This window comes from Rhipicephalus microplus, chromosome 9 (assembly GCF_043290135.1).
Source record: "Rhipicephalus microplus isolate Deutch F79 chromosome 9, USDA_Rmic, whole genome shotgun sequence".
Lineage (NCBI taxonomy): Eukaryota > Metazoa > Arthropoda > Arachnida > Ixodida > Ixodidae > Rhipicephalus > Rhipicephalus microplus.
This window is the reverse complement of record NC_134708.1, coordinates 37615451-37635341: the sequence shown is the minus strand read 5'-3', so window position 1 is coordinate 37635341 and position 19891 is coordinate 37615451. Positions and strand designations below refer to the sequence as shown.

General features: G+C 47.3%; 2 protein-coding genes across 3 annotated transcripts in view; one reads left to right on the top strand and one right to left on the bottom strand.

Moving 5' to 3' along the window:
- Nucleotides 1-3796: 3796 nt before the first annotated feature.
- Nucleotides 3797-19891, bottom strand: part of LOC119163693 (uncharacterized) — a 74495-nt gene continuing 58400 nt past the window's right edge. The window contains exons 1-2 of one of the 2 annotated variants that reach the window (XM_037415751.2): nt 13055-13542; nt 3797-5634 (exon numbers count right to left, since the gene is read on the bottom strand). In XM_037415751.2, the coding sequence (XP_037271648.2) occupies nt 4918-5634; nt 13055-13339 (1002 nt within the window). In that variant the 5' untranslated portion in view covers nt 13340-13542 and the 3' untranslated portion in view covers nt 3797-4917. Of the gene's footprint in view, nt 5635-13054; nt 13543-19891 lie in introns of those variants that run through there. The other variant, XM_075873450.1, reaches the window with a different exon arrangement.
- Nucleotides 14828-19891, top strand: part of LOC142772074 (uncharacterized) — a 28861-nt gene continuing 23797 nt past the window's right edge. The window contains exon 1 of the mRNA XM_075874181.1: nt 14828-15031. Within this exon, the coding sequence (XP_075730296.1) occupies nt 14872-15031 (160 nt within the window). The 5' untranslated portion in view covers nt 14828-14871. The remainder of the gene's footprint in view (nt 15032-19891) is intronic.

Sequence of the window (19891 nt, the reverse complement as noted above, 5' to 3'; positions counted from 1 at the left end):
TTCGAATGTTGCCACCAAAACTGTTAATACACGCTTTTAAGCTGGTCGCCTTACCTCACCATCATTTCGAAAAGCAAACCGAGCTGCTCACATTGGCTTCGGTAGGCTAGCGCCGCCTTGTGGGCTCTACAAGAAGCAACAGTATTTGTTAGCATTCATTTAAAATAGGTGGCGCAGAGCATTTCACTTTGTTCTGTATTTTTTTCGAGATAAATAGATAAGAAAGGCCGGGAGGTTATCCGAAAGAGATAGCCGGAAAAAAACGAACAGAGAATAGGTCCACTTAAGGAAAATTATAGGCGTGATTATTAGAGGTATGAGAGAAGAGTGAGTAAAATAACAAACCATCGATTCCTAATTAAGATAGAGAAAAAGGAGGACCTGGGCACGTGTCCTTATGAGCAGGAGAAGTTACAGGTGGTCAGTGAGAGCGTGAAAATGGGTAGCACGACACGGGGAGCCTGGCCGATGGCTGCAACGGGTGAGGTGTATCGAAATAAAAAAAAACACTTTAAGGCCGCTTTGAGCTTCACCTTCACATGCCAAACGCATTTGCGTGCGAACTGCATTCTGAAAGCGCTGGAAACTCGGCAGAAGATAGCAAATATTTTTTTGAACATTCAAGGTTTTTATTCGTCGCCACCTTCATCCACGTCTTTATCAACACCATCTATAAATACCAATAGTGCATATTCGAACTACTAAGTATTTTTTTAATAATCAGCACCGAGAGGATAACTCCAAAGACACAAGAGATTAGATGAACGAAAGACGAATAATTTTATTTCAATTAGTAAATAATCAAGATTTATGTAGGTCAAGCTCGTATGTCACTTTACAAAGTCAACACCTGACTGCCTGAAGCAGTGTTTGCTTTAAACTAGAGTGTCGCCGAAGTGGATGTCTACTCAAACCACTCCCATAAAATTGAAAATTAAAATAATATTTGTGTAATATAACTGACCCCCTTGGTCTAATGTTATTTGGAAGCAGAAGACAGAGTACTACCTTTAATAGCGAAGTAACTGTTGTAGTCAACGTACTGAAAAAAAAATATCCAAAAACTAAAGGTGCTCTTCTATACAAACTCACGTCCGTTTGCCTATTTTGTTAGATTTGATTGATTGATATACGGGGTTTAACGTCCCAAAACCACCATATGATTATGAGAGACACCGTAGTGGAGGACTGCAGAAATTTCGACCACCTGGGGTTCTTTAACGTGCACCCAAATCTGAGCACACGGGCCTACAACATTTCCACCTCCATCGGAAATGCAGCCGCCGCAGCCGGGATTCGATCCCACGACCTGCTGGTCAGCAGCCGAGTACCTTAGCCACTAAACCAACGTGGCGGGGCATTTTGTTAGATAAAAGCAATACAAATATTACTTTGTGAACTTGTCTGCATATTTGTTTGAAATAAAAGAAACAGTTGTAAAATTCTCAGGCTGCCATTGAATGTTGCTGGCTTACTAATTGAAAACTATTTAAATAGCCTTCGACACCAATTTCTATCAAACTCTGCATGACCACTTCAATATTTCTATTAAATTTGGCTCGTTTTGAGTTGCACTATTCGCGAATTTCGCAGAAGGACGAGGTCCCCTGGTGGCGCTTGGACCTGTGTATTAACTATTCCATTTTTCACGCTAATCTATCACATTGCAAGCATAGTTTTGTGATGGCTGCTACGAAAGAAATAACTCTACGAATTGCTACGGAACAAATAACACGCAGTACTCGCGGGGCGAAAAAAAGGGCTAATAATTACCGTATTTGCACGGTTGTAACGTCACCATGAATGCAACGTGAGGGGGGACAAAAGTGGATGATCGGGCTAGTCGGCGATTCGTGATCGAAGCGTGAAACACGGGTGATGGTTATTGATGATTGATATGTGGGGTTTAACGTACCATAACCACCGTATGATTATGAGGGACGCTGTAGTGGAGGGCTCCGGAATTTCGGACTACCTGGGGTTCTTTAACGTGCACCTAAATCTGAGCACACGGGCCTACAGCATTTTCTCTCCATGTCGAACACGAATGAGAAGTAAACAACGGCAAGCGCATACATTTTAATAAAATCAGAAAGAAAAAAACGGAACATTTGTATTTGATCAAAATGGAAGAGTCTGCTTTGAGTAGTGGAATTCGAAACAAACAAAAAAGAAAGAAAACGCACATTACAATTCAGTATACACGGTAACTCAGTACTTCTATGTCACTCCCTACAGATTATGACATCTCTAGGTAATATTGCCTCGAACAGTTACATTGGAGCCAACACCAACCCTTAGCGACCAGAAGTGTGACAGCTTGGGCCAATCGGTATGACATGAAGATAGTTATAGCGCTACAACAAAGCGACGACAAAAAGACAAGGACACGAGCGCTCGTGTCCTCCGTGTCCTTCTTTTCTCTTTGTCGTCGTTCTCTTCTCGCGCTATAACTACCACCTTAGCGACCAGATATACAGCATCGTGACACGGCAATCACAAGTATCAACTCCTACCAGTCGTTTTATATAAAAAAATATCTTGCGCTACAGTTCATGAGAGTAGTACTTTGAAAATAAAAAATTTGCAGAAACTAGACGGGTGGTAAGCAAAGGCTTTCTCATGACCCCCTTTAAAGGATGGTTGAAAATCTCACCGTATCCTCTCACCCCTGAGCCCATTGGTTAATTTCTAAAGAAGTCATCATTTGCACTGGCTGCGAAAATTAGAATGAAGGGATGACGTGCATCGTACGTCAACCTCTTCTCGGTGTAATGAAAAAATGAATCATGAGCACGCTGGGATTTTCGACCAGCGCATGGAGAAAAATGGTGGAGCAGCGTCCGAAGGGGTTGCAATGCGGGCTCTCTGAACAAGCGTTTTTTTGTTTTTTGTAAGTGTGAATAAGACACGAACGCGAGATGCGAGCGGCTTCGAAGGCCCTTGGCTTCTGGATGCAAGGGGCGCTCCCTGTTATTTATTTTTTCCTACATGATTGGATACCAGTACTTGGCTGCCACTATTAGTGTGTTTTATGGCCTATGTGTGCCTCTACACGTCTTGAAACATGGCTCCTAGCTATATTTTCGCAACAAGCTATGCTTCTGTGGCGAGCTGAAAACTCGCTGCTGCTGGCGCGTTTTCTAATTTTCTGAGATGGTATTTGGAGTGTTGAATAGATGGACGAACGGATACACAGACAGATGCATGGATGGACGCATGAACGGATCGATGTAGGGGCGGATGCATGGACGCACAAACAGACGCACGCACGGACGGGCGGATGGACGCATGGATGGTCACACTCTCAATCGTTCACTCTGTGGATATGCTGCCAATGTTTTTTTTTCACTTACATATTATCAAATACTGCTTAATGCTATCTGGGGTTTCCCGTCCCGAAACCTTTATATTACAAGGGGCGCTTTAGCAGACGGCAGCGAAAATTTTGATCATCTGCTGTTCTTTAACGTGCGCTGGCATCGAACAGCTTACGGTCCTCTACCATTTCACTTCCATTGACATGCGACCACCCTGGTCAAAAAAAAAACATAAATTTAGACTCGGCAGACGAGCCCCGCATCCACATACCACCGCGGCGCACCACATACCGAACTGAAAAAAAAAAAGTCATAAATGCTTTCTTCAACAAGATAGGTGTGAGTTTTTATGCACAAAAATAAACAACACAGTTTGCAGCTCATTTGTAGAAAAATTAGCTACCTGACACACTAAACATGAAAGAAATCCAACAAGTGTCACATTCTTAAAGTAGTTTCGTCGCTGAACGAACACGTTACTCTCAAGAACGTTTTATTTGACCATACTCAAGCACACCACAACCTGAGCGCTGAAAACCCTGCTTAATCCTTTAGAACCTTTCCACTTGGACAGTTGCAAATTTGCTTCCACCGCAACTCGGCAGGGCATACTTCGTTGAGTGAATACACACACACACTTCACTGACGCGCCTGCTATGCTCATACACTGGTGCAGTTGCTACCCCGAAAGCATTACGCTTATACTCTTTCCTAATGGGTCGAAATGTATGCATACTATATATAAGACAAAATATTCCACTACACAGGCTCACAATAAAGCTGAAAGCCTTTCACTTGTCAGAGTGCTTACTGGAAGAACTCGTTCACTATGTCATGGTCGACACGCAACAGTGTAATATGGACCCATTTCTTGGACTTCCTACATATACGGGCTGGTCAAACAAAGGCGTTCTCCGATGCTCGTGGCCAATATTCTTATTCATCAAGTTATTGCAGTTTTCAAGAGTGCGCCACACAGTGGCGGTTCGAAGGAGATTCCCCAATGCGTGCACATATTTGGCCTTATCTCTAGCTCCAAAATTTTAACATGCAACTGATCGTATGCGGCCTACCACAGGCTCACAAAATACAGAGACTTCGGGAGTGCCTTAAAAAATAATTAACACTCGCGACCAAGTCTTCAGCAAGCTTTTGCTTTCTTGTCTTGAAAGTGACAATAAAATAAGCAAAGACGTTTGCGGAGGAGCCATTCAATCACTCGAATAGGCTTCTGGAATTTAAGAATTTCGCCAGAACGCTCTGTCGTCGTAGACAAGTAGAGCTCGATCGGTGAACGAAAACCAGGTGACTTCGGAAGCTCCAGCTCACTCCACCCGTACTAAGGCAGCAACTTGGTGACAGCTTACGGAGCATGCAGGAGATTTTAACATTTAGATTTCTACACATACACAAATTCCAGGAACTGTCTCTGTCCAACCGCAACGTTACAAAATTGGTTACATATTCCGCGAAATGAGCTTTGGCTTTACCAATGCAATTGAGATCAAACGAGAACGTTTAGTGCTATTCTAAACGTGAAGAATGCGCACTTCGCCATTCCTCGGCTCAGTCCTCAGGCTTCCGGATTCAAGGCTGGTCACTGAACCCTCGGCCAAGGTCTCCAGTTTGTGCTGGATGAGCCGTGTTTTGAAGCGCCAGGAATCTGTTCCTTCGGAAGTGGTGGAAGCGACCGAGGCCGCGAGCTGTCGCTTTCGATTGATCTATTATTCTGCTTCACATAGTCTAGCACAACTTGCAGAGAGCGCTCTTGATTCGCAAGACTCGATGACAGATTCGCTTCAACTCTCTGAACATCTCCCTTCAACATACTTTCCGAGTCTTTGAGCGCACTTACAATTTTCCTCAATTGAGAAGCATCATTGTTCCTCGCTTGTTCAACAAGTGCGTTCATTTGGCTCTGAACTGAGGACAGCTGATCACCGCAAGGATCTCTGATGAGGGCCTTCAGCTCTTGAAGTCTGGTATTCAGTTGCTGAGTCATCTTTGAGCAGATGTTCGCCTCAATTTGTTCGATTCTGCGTTGAATATTATTCTCGAAGCTGCTGATTGCACTGGTGATGGTGTTTGAACTGGCTGATAGTCCGGTTCGCCCATTAAGGTCTGCATAACTTGGACAACTGGCATTCAAGGGGCACCCTGCTTCATAGTGCGCAGCGATGTTTGTGCGCAATATACGTTGTTCGCAACGTTGACACTGGATGGCATGAAAGGTGCATTCCTTGTCGTAGTGAAGCACCAGAACTTCAATGGGGCCTACGTACTTGCAGCCGTAGCCTTCATTCCAGCAGTGAGCCTGTAGTGCAAGAGAACAAGAGAAAAATCAGGACAAGCTGCGCGTTAGTGCCTTTAGCTGGTTCATTAACAGATGTAAACGCTGGTTGATAATGTGGCTGAGAGATGAGAATATGAGATCATCATGGTTACATGCTAATACGCCAACCTTCCAGATCAATTCCTGGCCGTCCAGTGCACCCGTGAAAGGGCCACCTGTCGTTCCCCACGGAGAAGGGCTGGATGGCACGGGGTAGCCTCAGCGTTTACACAGGGCCATTTTAAAAGATGTACTTTTTCTAATACTCCATATTGTTGAGTGATTGTGGCTGGAAATACCGCCGTCAAACCAGTAAAGTGTACTCAGTAAAGTGTACTTTCACAACACAACCAAATTCCTTGTAGTACAAAGAATACGGCGAGTACACTAGTCGACAATCCAATTAGTACCGAAACGCATGAGGTTTTAGAGATACGTTACACGTACGACGCCGAGATCTGCATGCGTGGGTCTTCAGCCTAATGAATAAGACGCTTCAATTCGGAGTGCGGCGTCACTGGCACAGAATGCAGCACCACCAAGATTCTTTACGTATCTTCAACAGCCAGTAGTTTTAAGTTTCAATATTGCCTGTTCTTTCACCAGTATTCATCTTGGCTGTCCTTCATGATCAGCAAGAAGAATAGTAATAAACTGCACGTTAATGCTGGCTATGCAATTAGATTCTGCGTGGGAGTAAGGTATATGAACAATGAGCCACGTCAGTGCACGCAAGCTCCTGCTGAAAAAGTGTGCACACGGCTTGAGTATCGCACACACTTATGGAGAGTCGAGATGGGGGGGGGGGAACGTTTCAGCAATGAAAACTGGTCATGTTACCCTTTAGTCCACTCCTTCCCTTCGCCTCAATCTTTCCTCGTCTTGCCTTAACACTGTACTGCTTCACAATGCCTTACTTCTTTCCTTCCCCTCATCCTCGCTTCCTTTTTACAGCCTTGTTATGCTGTGCTTTCCCTCTCGCTATCAATTTTTCCCCTCCCCTACCTTGACTTCTCTGCAAGCCTCATCACTACGCATATTTAACTCGATCATAACAGCTCCTCAGGCAAACTTCCTTCTAAAACGTTCTACCGCACTAGCGCCACGTAAAAGCCCCCGTTGCACTAAAGTCTCGTAGCACTGCAATGTGTTCCATAGATAGGGTTCGCAACCTCAAGTAATGTAATTGGCGAAATACTCGTGAAAACACCCCTTTCTGATATGCACATATGCCACTTGACCTGTGGCCGTGGTTAATATGGTACAGAGGGGTGAGAGATGACTTTGCAATGGGAATGGCTTTGTTCAGCAGGAAGATGTAAAATTTGATAAAAACGGAAATAGTAGATCTAGTCTTCCATATTTTCATAGAGAAAACGTCCACTTAATCGACTATTCATGATCTATCAATGCTGATCGAATATTGCTAACATTTCTCAACAATTTATCCACCAATAAAAACAAGAAGTGATATATACAATGTGCAGTTCTCACCACTTGACCCATCAGACATGAAACTTAGATTTTGACACTTTAAACCTGTATACTATACAGGTATTATACCTGTATAAATTTTGTTGTCATATAAAATACAGATATGTTAATATGGTTAATAATAGGTTAATATTTATGCATGTAATACTTCGTGCCGTCAAAATATAATCTGCCATCGGAAGAAATGCAGCATAATCAGCCAGTACATGTGTGAAGACTCATTTGGTCTTGAACGTACCGAAGTGGTAAATAAGAGCAGGGTAAAGACTGTCCGGTATAAAACGTCTTCTGCTTTTGCCATTACGGTGAAATACGTTTAGTAAGTAATAATAAGTATCACGCAAAAAAGTTGCGCAATATTGTAAATTCTCATTAACTTGAATTTCATGGGACCGGCAGAAATTGCCCGAAAAAAAATGAAATGCTCGATATTAAAAACCCTGTGTCTAATGCAGAGACGTGCTATAAATATATCCATTATTACGTACAGGCTTGGTAAAAAAGCATCTATGCCGCAACGCTCGACCGAGGAGAAGCAGTTCGCTGCTATCGAAACGCTAATGTTGCAACCACGCCCTGGTGCCCACTGCCGTCAAGCGTGCAAGTGGAAGGGGTTGTACTACATACCTTTACGTTTCTGTCTCTCCTCCTTAGGAAATGGGAGCAAGCATAATGCATAATGTTCCCTTTCTGCCCTTGGAATAGGGAAGTGCTGTGCAACACTGCTTATACCACTGGGATGCTCCAAGAAACCCCAAAACAAGTGCTTCTCCATGAATCTCGGCTACGACCATGTTAGTCGGCAGCGAATTGCGAATTAGCCTGTGCAGACAGCCGATGGAGCCACCGCCGGGCCAATGAAATGTTAAACGCACGATATCGCTCACCAAGAAATTGAAAACTGCGATAATGTATTTGGTCTGAATTTAACTGCGGCCGCAAGCTTGATGCGTCAGTTAACCGAAACGCTGCCGCAACGCCACATGCTCCACAGCAGTAAAAAAAAAAAATGGAGAGCTGACCAAGAGGAAACATGACGTATCTGGTTCATTATTCACTTTCTTATCAAGGAGATCAAGAAAAGGAGAGGGATGCACACCTCATCGCACGCAGACGCTCGGCGGCAGCGTGTGCCAAGGCACGATTGCGACGGCAGCGCCCCGACAGTAGCGAGCTGGTGCTCCTCCGTCAGGCGTTGTGACGCGGGAAGTTTTCACATACACTGCACGACTACCACACACCAATAGCACTTAGGAATCATATTTAGGGGTGAAGCTCTGAAGAGTAACTCGTATCCTTCGCTGTAGTAGTGATAGTATTTAGCCACTTATAGTTTATAAATTGTTCAATAGATGGCGCAGCGTGTACATGTGCCTGAAAATATCACTGGATGGCGTTAGTAGGTGTTGTATAGTTGATAGATGGATGTAGAGAACGACTTCTCACCCCACTCATCACCATTCACTCTGTGGACATGATGTGAATTTTTAAACAGCCGGCAGCTTATCAACTGTCAATTGCTATGCATATTTGATCATTCGGTCGGTGGCGCGAATCTCTTGAACAGCTTCCATAACGATCGAGTTACGTGCAATTGTGCACAGACGGCCCGAGGTCAAAATGAAGCTGCCCAGTGCCGCCTCCGCTGTGGACGAAACTGTGGTCGCTCACCGCAGCTATGACCCTAGTTGATAGCGACATGGTCATGAATAGAGCCCACGCTGTTCGCATGCGCCGAGTAAAATTGAAAAAAAAAACGCTGAAAAAACAAAGGGCCACAGCTGCTCAGGCTTTGGTAGCCGACAACGCGATTTTAATACGATTGTGCATGGTGACCAAGCTTTTTCGAAGACTTGTGGCTGTTTCGGTTGTTCGCGAACTTTGTAGCTCCTTCGCCTACCACCTATGCGTCGCTTCATACTTGGCACGCTCGAAGGATCGTGTGAATTAATCCGGTTGTCGGCAAATGTGAGCAAATTACCGACACTGCGGTGCCATCAAAGAGTGCATCTGCGGACCGGAACCAGAGAAAAAGGTCTCAATCATCCGATTTCCCTGAATGAACAAGTTTTTATGATACATGTCTGAATATAACTGGTACATGTCAGAATAAAACTACATGCTGAATGAATAACAACATGCCTAATCTCACATAGACAACAAAACAATTATAAGAAACAAGTGCGCCAAAGAGAGCTTATGGCAATTATTCTAACGGTAGTGTGTATTTAATGACGTAAGTTGAACTGAATGCAATGTCCGATGCTGTACCTATTGAGCGACAATGGAAGTCGCTTCCCCAGACACTTCATTGAGCGCTTCCTTGTCAAGACTCAGCTCTTTGGTTGCGAGCGGCGCTGGCAAAGACCTTGCGCTGATGGTAGGCTAAAGACAAGTACGCAAGATATTCAAGACACCTCTGTAGCGCCTCGAATATGTCTTCGTTTATCCTTATCCTAACCTGCGCTACCATCACTTGTCATGCTACCATGTCAACAAGCCTGAATCACCACCCTCATCAACTTTCATGGATTACACGTACAGTACTGACGGAGAACACGTAAAGTACTCACGGATAACCGTACTCACGTACAGTACCCACGCGTGGCCACCGGTACAGGTCGTGCAGCTCGTCGGTGTGGTGGAAGAAATGTGTTGCACTGTGGTATAGAGAGGGCGAGAACCTCTACGGATCAAGATTACCACCTCTGGGCACGAAAAAGTGGGCCCGAAGTTAACCAATCAAAGTGGACGATCAGGCAATTGGGGATACATGACCTAAGTATACTACGCGGTAGAAGACACGAACGGGAAAAAAGCAAGTAGAAGCGACCCCAGGTGGTCTAAATTTCCGGAGCCCTCCGCTACGGCGTCTCTCATAATCATATAGTGGTTTTGGGACGTTAAACCCCACTTATCAATCAATCAGCAAGTAGAAGCGAAGACTATCAACTGATGGTTTATTTATCTCGCACTGCATTTATATATGCCGAGAAGAAAAAAGGATAGGGAAGTTCACATTTGATTAAGCGACAAACTTCATGCACCTGTAGCACGAGGCAGAATATATGATTCATTCATTACACACGAGTTTACAGAACCAAGTGGTTAGTCTAAAGGTAGCTGGCTATTCAAATTCGCTTGTTATTTCTGTGGCAGAAATATATAAAAAAGAAAAACAAATCCCAGAAGTGGAGAGAGTGCTGATAGCAGGGACAAAAGTAAACGTGATGAAATCACGGTGATCCCTTACATGCGCCAGCTACCACACTTAATGAAAAAAACCTCACAAACTTTCCCAGCTTGCCAAAGTGACATGTGCAAACACTATAAGCTTAAACACTCCTGCAACGTCACGCACAAATCCCATTTGGGGCAATGTGTCACGATTGTTGTATAAGGATGCCGCTATCATGTGCGTGCTACATCGGGTAGACTGGGATGTGCCTCAATGTGCGCTTCTTGGATCAGCAGATGTGGTTTTCATGCGCTGTTTGAAAAAACAGCTGCACTGCATTGACATAAAGATGAAGGCACACGCATGATTATTGAAGCAGAGAGAATGGCTCGAAAACCTGACAACGGCGTGGGCAAACCGTCGGCTGCACTCCTAAATAAAGAGCTTCATTATCTGGCCAATGGCGCATCTGTGTAGTGAACCAGATATTTTGCCTCGTACTTCAGGTGTATTAAGTTTGTCGCGTGCTGAAATGCCAAATGTTTTTTCTTGGTTGTCATCTAGAAAATCAGTGTGGGATAAATAAACTTTTAATTGGTAGTCTGCGCTTGTACTTGTTCTTTTCCCGTGCGTGTTTTCTAGGACGTAGTATACTATGATCATGTAGTTTACCAGGTGCACACTGCCAGTGTAGCGCTGCGACGCTGGTGCGTTTTCGCATGCCAATTGAAATAACTGACTGGTGCCTAATCATGTGGTGCGAGTAGACGACGCTCATGTTCTGCGCAATTCGGTTATGCGGCACGCATGCTTTGAAAGTGAGAAACACGATTCAACTAAACAATTGCGCACTGGGTGAGTTTGCAGACATGATAAACACAAACACATGCACAAAATCGCAACAAGTTTGTTTCGTGCTTTCTGTCACGACAAAATAAAAAAAGTACGCAGTCACAGGACAACCTGCACAGGCTGCCTTTGAGGAAGAATGACGGAAGTGAGGGCATTCTTCTGTGGCCGATAGCCTCTACGAAAGCTTGACACGCAAAATGGCGGCAGAAGTGGCTGCACAGGGTTATACAACAAAATTCTAAGACTGTTTTAATGTTGCACGAAGATAGGCCTGTGAGTGCTTTTCTTGACCTGAAACAAAAATCACTAAGTGTCGGTGTTATCGTGTCTACGAACACTCGTAAGCTCAATCACTTAGCTGGACCATTACTACAGAGCTTGGGCACCGCATAGCAGAAAGGCGCAGAACGAGAGCGTCGTCTATTGTCGCGCCCCATGATCAGTAGTAAGTACCGGTGAGCCATTTCGGTCGGCATGCGAAAGCCCACCAGCCTAATGCCTAGTTCACACTGAAACATCCGCTTTCTACAGCGACCGAAATTCCCCTGCCGCCGAAACGCACCGTCGTTCGCACTGGACACGCCCCGCGCCGCCGAATATGTCATCTACTACGGGGCGAACGCGGGATGAATGCGCTGTCACCCGGTTGTTGTCGCGGCTCGCAAGCGCTACTAGGCTATCCGGTGGTCTATACTTTGACGATTATCGTACGCAAGAAGCAAGAAAAGACGGTACTGCTTACTTTGCTGGCGAGTGGCTGTCTTGTAATGCACGAAGAGCAGGAAAACCACCGACGCCAGCGGCGTTAGTGGGTTCGTTTTGCTCTGCGAGACCGCAACAAGCTCGGTCACGCCAACAGCAAGCTCGGTCACCTCTTTCACGAAATACGGAGGCGAAGTATGCACAGAGTAGGCTAAACTGCAGTAGGTTTCAGCATTCAGTTACGTGCTATGCGGCATAACAAGTGAGTAAGGCTTGGCCGCCAATTTTCAAGATTCCTTGACTAGCGCTCATATTAGTCCGCGGTGACCAATTCGGCGGCAGACGCCGCAAAAATCGGCCCGAGAGCGATCGGCGCGGAGAGGGCCTTTTCGGCGGATCTTGCCGCCGCCGAACCGGATTCGGAGCACTTTCGGCGGCCGGAATGCTCAGTGTGAACGCGGCCTAACAGCGCTACGCTGGCAGTGTGTACAGCGTTAATGTTTATGAAAAGAAGCACGAGAGTACATGACCTGCGCACTCCTGCGGATGCTGGCAGCGCGTTCAAGTGGGGGCGAGAGCAACCTCAGTCTCTTTTCGCACCATATCGCGGTGAGCGAAAAAGCAGTCATTGGTAATATGGGACCGCTGGCAAGATTGCGAACCCCTCCCCCTTCAAATGATTGCCGGCTCTTGCGTAATCCCCTTGCAGGGGAAAGTGTTGCGCTCTTATCAATGACTGCTTGTTTTGTTCACCGCGAGATGACGCAAAAATATACTTTTGTTGCGGTCGCTCCCGCTTGAACGCCCTGCCAGCGGGCACCGGAGCGCACAGGCCACGCGCTCCCGTGTTCCCTTTCATAATAATCAACACTGTGCAGGTGCACTCTAGACTGACTCGGTGACCGGAAACGGAAATCCTGATCCGTAGATGTTTTCTCCTCACTTTATACCACAATGCAACACCTTGCTTCCACGAGCACCCACGACCTGCGGTACCTGCACAGGCGGCCACGCGTTCCGAGTGCCCTATCGAAATCCGCGAGTACTGTACGTACATGTGAATATTTATCGAAGTGGGCAGGAAAGCACCAGTAGTCGCAGCTCAGCTGGTTGAGCATCAGACATAGTCATAGCGTTTCTCCCAACTCAGTGTAATGTGCCAAGAAAGGTGATTACCTTGATGCTGCTTGCTTGGTCGGCAGCGTAGAATACCGTATGGGTACTGTATGGCTTCCGATCCAAAGGACACGTGTCGTGGCCATCTCGACGTCGTGCTCTGCGGCAGGATTCGCACAGAGCGTGCGAGCACGGCAGCATCGCCGTCGTTTCGGGAACCACTCGGCACAGGCAACAGACGAGCGATGGCGGCAGGTCTTTCGTGAATCGAATGGGCCGCCAGTTCACTCCGGTGACATGATGGCCGCTGAGCATGTGCATCCCCTTTGTATCAGGGTGTGGCATGGCGGCAGCTTCGGTCAGCTGGGGCTAAACTGAACCGAACGCGGCTTTAGCTGTGGGCAGTGGCCGTTTCCACCCGGCCTAATATATCAAGTCACTTCGGCAACCAGCAGCTCATATCTTCCTGGCAACTGCCTCTCCACCCCATTGTCACGTGATGGTACGCTGTGTCATTCCCGAGGACCGCTAGGGTTTCATAGCGGTTTCATTGCACTTGTAAGGGCGCGAAAGCTTGCGCGACTTATCAGAGCGTTTTGTTACGTTAACTCACACGAGTGGACATGCCCGTGCATGTCACGTGGCTGCTGACAACGTCGGACAAACTGTACGTTGCAACAAACGGACATTGTGGGAGAAGCAAGTGATTATCAATTGGCAAAAAAAGTCAGATTTGCCACAAAGGCGAAGCAATGAACGCGATAGTAACAATTTGAAAGGCCATGCGCAGAATGGAAAGCAGATCGAAAGTGCCCGCATATCTCACGCACAAGTAACGCACGAAACGTACTCACAGGTACCGATGAACGCGAATAGGCGTGTCAGTTGTTACTTTGCTTTGTCTGAAAAGCGCACTCTTTTCGCAAACAGGGACTGTGGAACGATTGCAGTAACCTTTGTGTGCCCGGTAACTACAGCAGAATAGTTCGGGTGAAAACCAAAAGCCAGCCAAGACGCCCATGCTCCCCAAAGCGATATAAGGGCGTGCGAGTGAGTTCCCAGGGGCTTTACGTCCACCCCCTCACTACCGTGTTAGAACAGGTCATTAGACGTGCCGTTTCCCACAAGCCATGGCAAAAGGATATATTTGGGGAGGTCTTCCATAAATATAAATGAAGCCAAAGCTGGACAATGTTGCGTGCCTGAAATTTGGTTTTATTTGTTCGAAAACAGGAGACGAGTGAATTCAAAATACATAGGCGATTAGTTGCTTGAAAACACACAAATCAACTTATTAGGACTATATGCTGGTTTTATTAGAATATCGACGGCCTAGAATTATTCTGTCCCTTGACGCAGTTATAGACACAAAAATAAAGAGAACCGAGAGACAAGGTTCGGATCCTGCTGGTAGTGATGATGATGACGATTGCCTCTATAGATAGCTCACACCCACTCTGGAGGATCTGCCAAGAAACAAATACTCCGATAGGAGAGATCACATAGTAATTGTATCTAATTAATTAAAATATGGTTAAAAGAAAGCAAGTTGCTTTATTCGTCCACTTTTCTTTCTTCACGTTCAACTTGCACTTACTTGTAATAACATATGCTTTTTCCTTAACATTCTCTTTGCTAGTTCTCATGATTATTGCGTCTAACAAAAAACAAGCCCTTAATTAAATTGGCACTTTTCGGCATCAGTAGACAGTTTTTCATAGGTCGCGTCTGAATGGGTTATGGGCCCATTCAGACGCGACCTATTTGGGTATGAGGCACTAATCGAAGACACCTCTACGACAGCCGCATCAACATAAGCATCAGTATCGCAGTGGCAACCGTGAGCGAAAAGAAGGAACGGTCGCACGGTTGTCGAAATGGTCCTGTGGCTGATTGCCATCGCAGCGTTGGGCACTGCGATCTACTTTCGCGTCTATCAGCAGCCGTGGCTCTACTCTGCCCTGGGAATCAGTCATCGGCGCTGGGACGATGACTTCTACGGTGGACCGCCGCTAGTGGTACACAAGCGACACCCTCGTAAGTAACCACGATAGTTTTCTTCGCATGGCTGCATATCGCAGGTCTTAAGAATGATCTTGAAGCCAGCAGGAGTTCGAAAAAGGTGCATGGGAGAATAAAAAAAAGTGCTGGATTGGAATACTTTGCTCGGAAACGAAACCAACCATCTTCCAGTGGCAAGATAAAAGGGTGTGTCTATTCTGCCAGCAGCCGAGATATTTGATAAAGAAAATTCTCCCGGCAGTCGCCTTCTATTGGCTCTCATAAGTCACGTGACTAACTGCCGGGACAAATTTTTTGTATAATTCTCCCGGCAACCAGTAGAACTTGACCTAACCTATTCAACATAACCTAACATAACCTAACCTAACCCAACGCACACTGGGCGACGTCTGTCTAGTCTGTCCCGCAGCCTAACATAACCTAACGCACGTTAGGGTACGTATGCCCAGTCTGTCCTGAAGCAGCCAGTTTTTCCTCTTCTCGCGGCAGTTAGTCACGTGACATATGAGAGCCAATGGTAGGCGACGGCCGGGAGAAATTTGTTTGAACAAGTGTCCCGGTTGCCGGGAGAATACACACTGCGAAGATAAAACGTCAGTGCGTAGCGAAAGAAAATAAGTATTTTCCTCACACGCCTTACCCAGTTGTAATTTGTTGGGAAAAGTACGCTCAACGTGTGCCTCCTTTCAGGGGCCCCTATGCAAATCTCATAGGAGGCATACTTACTATAGTACTGTTACCGATGGGCTACTTTCACCAAGGAGAACGGTCTCGTATCTTATAATTTGGGTAGCCACTTTATAATAAAGCGGGCAGCACTTGAAAACATCACAGATTCACTTTTACGCGTAATGTGTTACGATAGCTTCTACTGCAACATTTTCAAATTTCTCCATAGGTTGAAGCAAACTTGTTCGGTCGGAACCTAAGAATACATGCTATGCCACCTCAGCGCTGTCACGCCTGCACCTCCATCTGTGAAAGAGTCACCTTAATTGGTCTTCGCTCTACCGTTATACTTTTTAATTTGCTAACGTAAATTAGAATCAGAACCAACACACAATCAACCCAAGAAAAGTATATACAGGTGACGTCATTTGTAAATAGAAAATTAAAGTGAACGAAAGTGCAACTTTGCCGCCGATGGGGACGGAATCTGCAAACTTCAATTAACGCATTCCGTGCTCTTTAGCTACTGCGGCGGTTGCGCTAACATCCACTTTATCGGCTATATTTGTCTATTTTACTCTTAGAAGTGTTGGTCTGTGCCACTCGTAGCCATAACGGTGAATGTGGGACTCAATTTTTATTTTACTTCCACCGTGTGAGTGCTGGTCCTACGCGCTAGCTGGCGTCTGCAAGAGCACTTACGTGCAAGGCCTCTTATTTTTTTTTGTTTTTCAAAAAACGTGCGAGTCTCACACCATGGACGCCGTCTTGTGTGTATGTGGAAACATCGGCTCCGCGTTTGAAAATGTTTTTGGACAGTTTTTCGTGCATTTGTGAGCGTCTTTTGGTGCCAGTCGACGCATAAAACCACACTGAATACATCGATACCAAGTATTTTACTGTGGGTGAGCTTTTTGACCATTTTCGAGACTTTTTTGTTTGCCCATCTGCTCAGCTGAGTGCGCTAGGCTTAGGCTACGGCGGAGCGGCCGCCGGCCCTTCTCGGAAGAGTGTTTCAGCACTCTACGCACGGAATGTCTATGCAAGTCTCTGTCGATGGGGAGAATATCACTCCCGATGATCTTCAAGATTCTGGATGGTCTGTGGCTACCACTAAACGTAAACTTCGTGGGACGCATGCCCCCAGGACCAAGACGCAAGCAAGCGTCTCCATGCACGGCGACGCGTGGTCGCCTCAGCGCTCCCGGGCTGCGGTGAAGAAGCGTCTTATCGCTGCTTCTAGACTTCCTTACCTTCCAAGAGATCACCATCGAGTCATCGTGAGACCTAGAAATGGCCTGGACACGAGGACTGTGAGTCAAATTAAGTTCGCGAAGGCACTTGCAGTGGCTGCAGCGCTCAGTGAGGAAGAAGTCACGGAAGACGTGGTATGCCCGAATATGATGCAGAACATTGCAGTTATAAGCACTCCAGCGGAGAGGAACGCCAGAGCGTATTCCAAGATCACCGCCATTACTCTCGGTACCGCCAGTTTTGATGTTAGTGCCTACCGAGCTGCCCCCGACGACACCTGCAAAGGTATCATTAGAGGTGTTGACGCGGACATCGGTCAAGAACAACTTTATTCACTTATTGTACACCCAAGGAACCCGACTGCACTCCAAGTGAAAAGAATCAAGAATTTAACCACGGTAATCATCCTCTTTGACGGACTAAAAGTGCCAAATTACGTCATATGTGGAAATAGTTTGGTTCGCTGCACCCTGTATCGTCGACAGACCGATGTCTGTTATGCCTGTGGAAAGCTAGGACATCGAGCCTATGTTTGTCCCCATCCAGAGGAGGCCGTCTGTAGAGGGTGTGGTATGTCATCTCCTTCGGAGGGTCACGTCTGCACTCCAGAATGCAAGTTGTGTGGGGGTCCACATCTCACGGCAGACAAGACGTGTAAGCATCGTTTTCAAGTGCCCTACATAGTCCGTCGACGAAGACGAGAGCGACGGATGCAATATACGATGGAATTTGCGGAACAAGACGCCGACGACATGAAGTTCACAGATAGTGGAGGAGACTTCCTATCGCTACCAGCCGCTGCAGGCGGCCGCCCTACGACTGAGCGCCCGAGCAGCAGCTGGCGCCCGCGTGACGTCAGCCAACAGCTACAACCACCGCGAGGGCGATCCCGTTCTAGAGGCAGAGCAAGGGGCCGTTCGAGATCCAGAGGACATTCTAGATCCAAGGGCCGTTCTAACTCACGGGTGCCTACCATCCGCAATGGTGTGCAGCAAGGAAATCAGCACCAGACCTGGGCATCCAAGATCAAGGGCTTCCAACCACAGGTAAAGGGGGGTACCAATCCAGAGCAACACTCATATATATATGCGCCGATGCAAAGGGAAAATGCTAACCTCAGGGCCATTGTCGAGCAATCAGGCTGAAATAGCCGACTTAAGGAAATCACAGCAGGTTTCGTCTCCGTCTCCTTCAAACACAGTTCCCTGTACAGAGGCCACATCGGATGCGAGTCACGATGAGGTACCCATGGACGTCCATCCAGGAGCAAAATCAACAAAAAGGAGAGCGCTAGCACAACCGGCCAATAACGAGGACAGAGATTTCAAAACAGAAGTCAAGGAGTGAGTGAGTGAGTAAAAACTTTATTGAACATGTCCGGCGTCATTGAGCGGGGTGGGGCTACAAGCACCCCTGCCTAGGTGACGGCCTCGAGTCCTTGGACCCGGGCGGCATCCTGGGCTTGCCGGACGGCCCACAGTTGATCGGCAAGGTCATGGCTGAGCAGAGCCGCCTCCCATTGCGCCTCGCGGTTCGAGACTGCCATGTCTACCGGGTTCGTAGGGGACTGCTGCGCGTTACCGGTACACTTCCACAGCATGTGCTGCAGCGTCGCTCTGGCTCCGCACGCCTTACACGCGTCGGACGTATAAATGCCTGGGTAGCAGAGGCGGAGGATCACCGGATTCGGGTACGTGTGTGTCTGTAGTTGTCTCCAGGCAACCTGCTGTTTCTTGTTTAGTTTGGCGTGGGGTGGTGGATATTTGCATCTGTTCAGTGTGTAGTGTTGCGTGATGTCTCTGAAAGTGGTCATGCGATCCCCCCACGTCCATTCCCGCATCGCTGTCGAAGTGTGCGAGACATCGGGACTGTCAGCAGGCGTCGCAGCTCGGCGTGTAAGTCCTCGAGCCGCGGCGTGGGCAGTCGCGTTGCCCGCAAGCGGAGGGTCCGTGTGGGCGGGGGTCCATACGAGGAAACTGTCGTTTTTGCGGCAGATGTTGCGTTCGTGAATTTGGAGAATGCGGGCCGCTTCGCGGGAGATCCGGCCGCTGGCGTAGTTGCGTATCGCCGCCTGCGAGTCGCCTATTATCACCTCGGCGTCCGTGGTGGCTATCGCGAGGGCTATGGCAGCTTCTTCGGCTGCCTCCGTCTCTTCCGTGCCTATCGTCGCACTCGTGACGCAAGTTCCTACATGATCCGTGATCGCGACCGCGAAGCCACGGTGGCAGTCGTAACGGGCCGCGTCCACGTAAACTGTGTCTTTGCTATTGCCGAATTTCTTTTCAAGGTCTTGGGCGCGCCTGTTGCGCCGACCGATGTGATGTGTCGGGTGCATGTTCTTAGGCAACGGCAGAACGACGATGCGCTCGCGAATACGTCTGGGTATCCCGACCTTTTCGCCGCGCTGCGTATGGTAGTTGATACCTAGTGTCTCGAGGATGTGTCGACCAGTTCTGGTCTTCGCCAGACGCTCGTACTGGGCGATGTTGTGTGCTTCGATTATCTCATCTAGAGTATTGTGCAACCCCAGCTCGAGAAATTTTTCCGTGCTGGTATTGGCCGGTAATCCGATTGCGCGTTTGTACGCCTTGCGGATGAGACAATCTAGTTTGGTGCGTTCAGTCGCCTGCCACTTGAGGTAGGAGGCGACGTACGTTATATGGTTCATAACGAAAGCATGTACCAGGCGAATGGTATTGCTTTCCTTCATTCCGCTATGCCGATTTGTTATTCGTTTCAGCAACCGGATTGTTTCATTGACCGCACCCTCTAGTCTGCGAACGGTTTCGCCGTTGTGGCCGTTGGCGGACAGGCGCAAGCCCAGTACCCTAATGTTGTTAACTTGTGGGATGACAGCGCCGTCTGATGTGCGTACATTAATTTCTCTATATGCGCACTCGAATGCGGAATCGGCGTTCTTGGGTTTACGGCCCCTGCGCGAGGGTCTATAGA